A 6,246-nucleotide genomic window follows, 5' to 3' on the forward strand; every position below is an offset into this window, starting at 1 on the left:
TATATATTCATCTTCGTAACATTTAACCTTCCATTCTTGCATGGATCTGGAAGGGTTTATAGAGGCATATGCTTTTCCCGCAGTCAACCCCTACAAGGTAATATCTCCCCACAACCAGAAATATTTTTGAAAAATAGTGGAAATGAGTGACATTCATTTACAACTATCATGATATATCAAAACAAGAAGACACACACACACACACGTAATGGATTTCTTTTGTTTGTCAGCTATCAAATCCACTTGCCCAAGGTGCCAGGCAGCAGGACTGAAACCATGTGGTTAGGAAGCAGACTTCTTAACCACACAGCCAAGCCTACACACCCACACACATTACATATATATGCTATACTGTAGTTAGATAAAATGAGGCTCAATGGAGAGTTCAGCTATTGCATGGATCATCTTGATTTAGTAAACAAACTCAGATTATGAAGGGGAAGGATGTATGCATAAGTGTTTGAAGGTCCACATTTGTATGCACCATGTATTATATTTTGTGTGTGTGTGTGAGCCTATGTATAGATGTGTGAACAAGACCCATATCAAAATGATGGTCAATTTCATGCATTGCTGCTGGGAAGTATGCATTATATGTGTATGCAGATGTGTGCGTTTATGTGTATAACTGTGCATGCACATACAGGAGTTAGTGTGCCTGTGAGGATGTCAGCGGTAGGTAGGTAGCTGAAGAAGCCATAAATATAAAGAGACAAAGAGAAAACAAGATAAGCAAGAGACAGAGAGTATTAAATTGCTGTCAGAGACAGTAACATGTTCAGTGTCAATTCCTTTGATTGTATGTGTATTAGAGTATGCATATGCATATGTGACTATATGGCATGGAGATTATATATGTATGTGTGTGTGTGTGTGTGTGTGTGTGTGTGTGTGTGTATGTCTATGATGTTTGTCCTTCAGCACCATTTAACAGGTGTTGGTTTGTTTATGTTCCTGTAAATCAGCAGATCAGCAAATGAGGCTGATAAAATAAGTACCATGCTTAAAAAAAAAAAAAAAAAATGGAGTTGATTTGTTTAATTAAAACCCTTCAAGGGAGTGCCCCAGCATGACCATAGTCCAATGATTGAAAGAAGTTGTTTATCTATAATACATAAATATGTATAACATATAACACATATATGTGTGTGTATGTGTAGGTGTTTAAGAGACTGGAAAAGGATGCTTGTTCATTGGTTTGCCTTTTATGTTTATTGATTGGATTATGCTGTTTGTGTGTGCATATATATGTTTAATCTTACTGACTCAGCCACTCCTTTTATCTTCCTCTCTATCACACCCTCTTTCTTTAACAACTGGAATATTCATGTAGCTACTCTACAATAGGACACCAGTCCCTGTCACTCAATACCTCTAATCGCTCATCAACCGGCACAAAGCCAGCCCTCCTTCATTACTACGCGCTCCACCCAGCTGAGGTGGAGGGGTTTGTCTTGCAAGTTAGTGACCCTGTTTGTGCTGGGACCATGTAAAAAGCACTGGTGCTGATGCCATATAAAAAGCACCCAGTACACTCTGTAAAGTGATTGGCATTAGGAAAGGCATCCAGTCATGAACCAAACTATGGAGCCACCTCCAGTCAAACCACTGAACCCATATCAACATAGAAAAACAGATGTATGATGATGATGATATATGTTCTGAAATAGGTCAGCTGCAATGAAATTTCAATAGTACAAGTATGTGTTAAATACATGTGCACACTGGTGTGACCTCATACCAGCATAAGATATGCATACTTTTGTGCATAAAGAACATTTAAAGAAGGGATGAGAAGCTCTAGCAACACTACTGATGTTAATCTCATACATATATACTTACACACAACATTCATATTTAGTTAAATTACATGTATGCGTTTGTGTGTGTGTATTTGTATATGCATGTACATATACAAGTGTATGTGTACAGAAAGACAGACAGAGTTAAACATGTGCACATACACAAATAGTTGATACATTTGCCTTGCTATATAATATTTCTTACAATAGCGATAAGTATTTAGCTACCATTAAGACAAATTTAGATGTCTTCGAGATAGGAGAGAAAGTCTGCAAGTCTGCCACAACAATTGGTTTGATTGCTAAACTTACAAAATGGCAGCAGCTATTCATAACAGCATATTTAATTTAATGATTTAAGATGAATAAAATCTTAAATCTGTACAGTTTCTATAAGATTAGTGGATCGAAAGCTGTATGATACATGACTAGATAAACAGAAGAATGCTTATTAAGTCAGGGCTGAGTTCAAAGATAGGTTATGCACACACTTAAATTCTTTTCTAGATCTGCATGTAAGCAGCTTACTGTTAAAGTAACCTGCTAGCCAATAAGTACGATGACCGATGGGTCTGACACTACTAAGGAAACAGTAAAACTTGGGGCAATTGCTTTCAAGTAACTGAATAAATACCTTTTATGGTTGAAAATGTAATTGAACAAGCGTTCTCAAATGAATTAATGATGAAGTTATTGTTTGTGTGCTAATAAAGAATACAAGAAAGTGGTGTTATGTAGTAGGTGCCAGAAATCATTATCTGATGTCACATGGCTATCAATTTGGACGTTTTTATCATTTCTTTATCACTAGCTCTAGAACATTTTCAATAGTGTTTAGCATTTAAATTCTTCACTAGAAAATCTGTTTGGAATTACTGTTGTTGATGACTGAAGAAAATGTTAAAAGAATTATGTAAGAAACAAAACCCGGTTTTTAACTTTATACCTTAATAGTCAGGTTAGTTCTGACTAAGAATTTTAACCATGGCCAACCACTCAGGTGCTTTTACATACCATCAGCACAAGTGCCATTTGCGTGACACCGGGGTGCTTTTACGTGCCACCAGCATGGGTGCCATTTGCATGACACTGGTATCTGCCACAACTACGATTTTGCTCAGCTACAGTTTAACATTTCTTTCTTTTCTTGTTTTGATGATGATAGGTTGATGATGGTATGTTTATTGGACAATTTATTGTTACACACACACATATACATACAACCATGCTGGTGCACCACCGTAAGAGCTTCAATCAAACAAATTGACCCCAGTACTTTTTTTAAAGATTGGTACTAACTCTATCAGTCCCTTTTCCTGAACCAATAAGCTATGGGGATGTAAAGAAACCAATACTGATTGTCAATCAGTTTAATGGGGGCCAAGGCACAAATACATATTTTATAATATAAATATATAAAGTTGAAATTTATAGAAAAACAAAAGATGAAGACAGGTGTATGAACAACAAGCAAGTACATTTGAGTTTGACACTCAGGAAAATGAAAGTCTTTTACGTTTCAAGCCTACGCTCTTCAACAGAAAGGAATAAAAGAAAATAAACAGAGAGGTATATTGATACCATGCTTAATGTAGACACCATTCAGAACAGAATGTTGTTGTGGGAAACCACAACAACAACTCTCTAAATAAGTACCAGGAGCAAGCAAGTATACAATTTGTGTGTGTGTGTGTGTACTTGTGTGTGTGTGTAAAAGATAATAAAAAAGTGAGGGTGGGATCTGGTTTATAAAAACAAAATGATTATATTTTTGATTGAATATTGATTTATAACTTCATTTCTTTTATGTCAGTCAGTTTTTAACCCTTTTGTGACTATATTTCAAAGAAGAATAGACCGCTTTTGTGTAGTTTAATTAATTTTAAATTTGCTGAGTTTTGTAAAATAACTACAACTTTTTATATTTATTGGTATTATTAAGCAGGTATTTGACAAAGAAACGATAAATTTTTAATAAGATGAAGCCATATCCGTTGTCCACATTGATATGTACATTTTCCATACTGGAATTAGCTGAATGAGGCAGTATTCTAAGAAAAAACTTAATTGATTTAATTTTTTAATGTTTTTTTTTTCTTTTGCAAATAAAGTTTTTTTTTAAATTTCAAAAAGGCCTTCTAATGCTGAGACCACTAGCCCATGGGGTACATCATGAGAGATGTAGATGCATGTCACAACTGCATAAGCAATGTGAATGAACAGAGCCAGAGAAGAGATATATGCACAACAATTTCCGACAGTTTCTGTCTACCAAAGTTCACGCACATAGCATCAGTCAGTCTAAGGCTATAATAAAAGACATTTGCCCAAGGTCATTAAGATGACAAAAAAAAAAAAAACACATGATTGAGATGCAAACTTAATCATATAGCTACATCTGTACCTAAAGTCTATTAGCCAAGTGTATCCATCTATCTATCCATCTTCTCTGCAAGCATCATGAGGATAGAGTCCTCAGGCACCTCCGCCTTAGGTCCCATCAGAGGTAACCATCATTAGACTTTCTGGCTAGATTCCCGAACGAGACCAACCGAGACAATGGATATTATCCAACCATCTTATTCTTGGTCTATCCATTGGGTTTCCTGCTGGTTACCTCAGCTTGAAGAATCTGTGTTGTAATTCTTTTCTGGGACATATTAGTCAGGTAAGAATGAAATCTCAAATGAGATTGTTTTAAACATAAATATGAACACACTTGTTTAGCAGCAGAAGATAATTGAGTAATTAAGTGTTTTACAATAGAGGATTGGTTAAGAGAGTGACAATTTAGGACAGGTCAATTGGGACTGAAAGGATAATTAATATGAGAAATTATAGGGGAGAATTTACGAAAAAACAACAGACGAAGGCAGGTGGTGTAAACAACAAATGGATGTATTATTATAATGCTCGGGAATAGAAAAAGTCTTTAACGTTTCGAGCCTACGCTCTTCAACAGAAAGGAACACAGAAAGAAATAAGGAGAGAAACAAGGAGAGAAAAAAAATTATAAATTTTAGCTTTTACAAACAAATACATATATAAGCAAGGACCTTCTTTACCTGTTCATATTTTTCAAGTTCTGTATGATATATCTGTCGTATTTGTGCAAGCTTGGCCCTGTAATCTGAATGTTCAATCGCACTGTCGGGTTGGCCTGGACCACTGGATGCAGCCGCTGTTGCATTAGCTGCAGCCGATGAGCCACCTCCTTTCTCAGGCCCTGCAACACCTTCAGCAATCAACATGTTATCCAGTCTCATTAATTGAGGGTCTGCAGGTTCTTCTTCTTGTGTACCACGGATACTTAAAACTAGAATAGAAGAAAAAGATAAGGATAGCTGTTAGAATAGAATTCTCAACTTCAATGTGGTGGGTTATTTATAACAATAATAATGATTCTAACATAACCCAAAATGCCAAAGTTTCAAGTGGTCAATGTAGCATATAGTAAATGTAATGATTCACTCACTATATTAGTAGCACTTAATTTAACAATCACAGAAGGATTTCAAGCAGAAACAGTCTTTTCAGGATTAGAACTCAAAATTTTAAGTGACCTAACTGAACATTGCAAAATATTTTCAAACACTATCAATTCTGTGAATTGACTGCCATAGCAACACAATGCAGTTTCTATGATACTTTACTAGACTTTCTACTCTAATGCAATAGTAAGGATACTTATTTTAAAGCATAATTGATAAAAAATATCATTAGTTCACTTTATTGTGAACAGAAAGTAATAAGGAAGTGTCTGTAATTCAGTAGAGGACAAATATTGCTGAAGAGTTCAATCAGTGCAAGATATAGATGTACATAGGCATACACAGAAAAATATAATTATACATATTATATCATGAGCTTTCACAGTTTTGTTACTAAATTCAACTAACAAACCAAGCATTGACCTGAGGCTATAGTAGAAAGCGCTTTCATAAGATGCCATGCAGTGGGAATGAAAACAGACATGGTTGAGAAACCAACTTCTTAACCACATAATATTGGTGTTCAATGAATCACACAGTAAGCCATATGATAATAAATGTTTCAGCCTAGGGCAAAACTGACTGAGCACACATGCAATGAAAGGCATTCCTGTCGAGATCAACCATTTATTATTATTTTTGCACTGTTCAACTATTTAAATGCAAACACACACACACACACACACACACACACACACAAATACATACAAGCAAACCACCACTACCATCATCATCAGTCATTTTATGCTTGCTTCCCATGATTGTGTGTATATGTATACACACAAGTATATATATATATATATATATATATAACTACATACACATAAATACACAAACACACATACATGTATGTATGTATGCATGCATATATGTAAACATATGTATCTCTTTCTCTCTCTATTTATGTATATGTGTATATATATATATATATATATATATATATATATATATAT

At 35.0% G+C, this 6,246-nt stretch overlaps 1 protein-coding gene across 9 annotated transcripts in view; it reads right to left on the reverse strand.

The window, feature by feature from the left end:
* The window catches only part of LOC106874257 (pre-B-cell leukemia transcription factor 1), a 465,063-nt gene that overhangs the window by 156,388 nt on the left and 302,429 nt on the right, over positions 1–6,246 (reverse strand). For all 9 annotated transcript variants that reach the window (XM_052972380.1, XM_052972384.1, XM_052972374.1 and 6 more), the window contains exon 3: positions 4,868–5,118. In XM_052972380.1, coding sequence (XP_052828340.1) covers positions 4,868–5,118 — 251 coding nt within the window. The remainder of the gene's footprint in view (positions 1–4,867; positions 5,119–6,246) is intronic.

This window comes from Octopus bimaculoides, chromosome 1 (genome assembly GCF_001194135.2).
Source record: "Octopus bimaculoides isolate UCB-OBI-ISO-001 chromosome 1, ASM119413v2, whole genome shotgun sequence".
Taxonomy (NCBI): domain Eukaryota; kingdom Metazoa; phylum Mollusca; class Cephalopoda; order Octopoda; family Octopodidae; genus Octopus; species Octopus bimaculoides.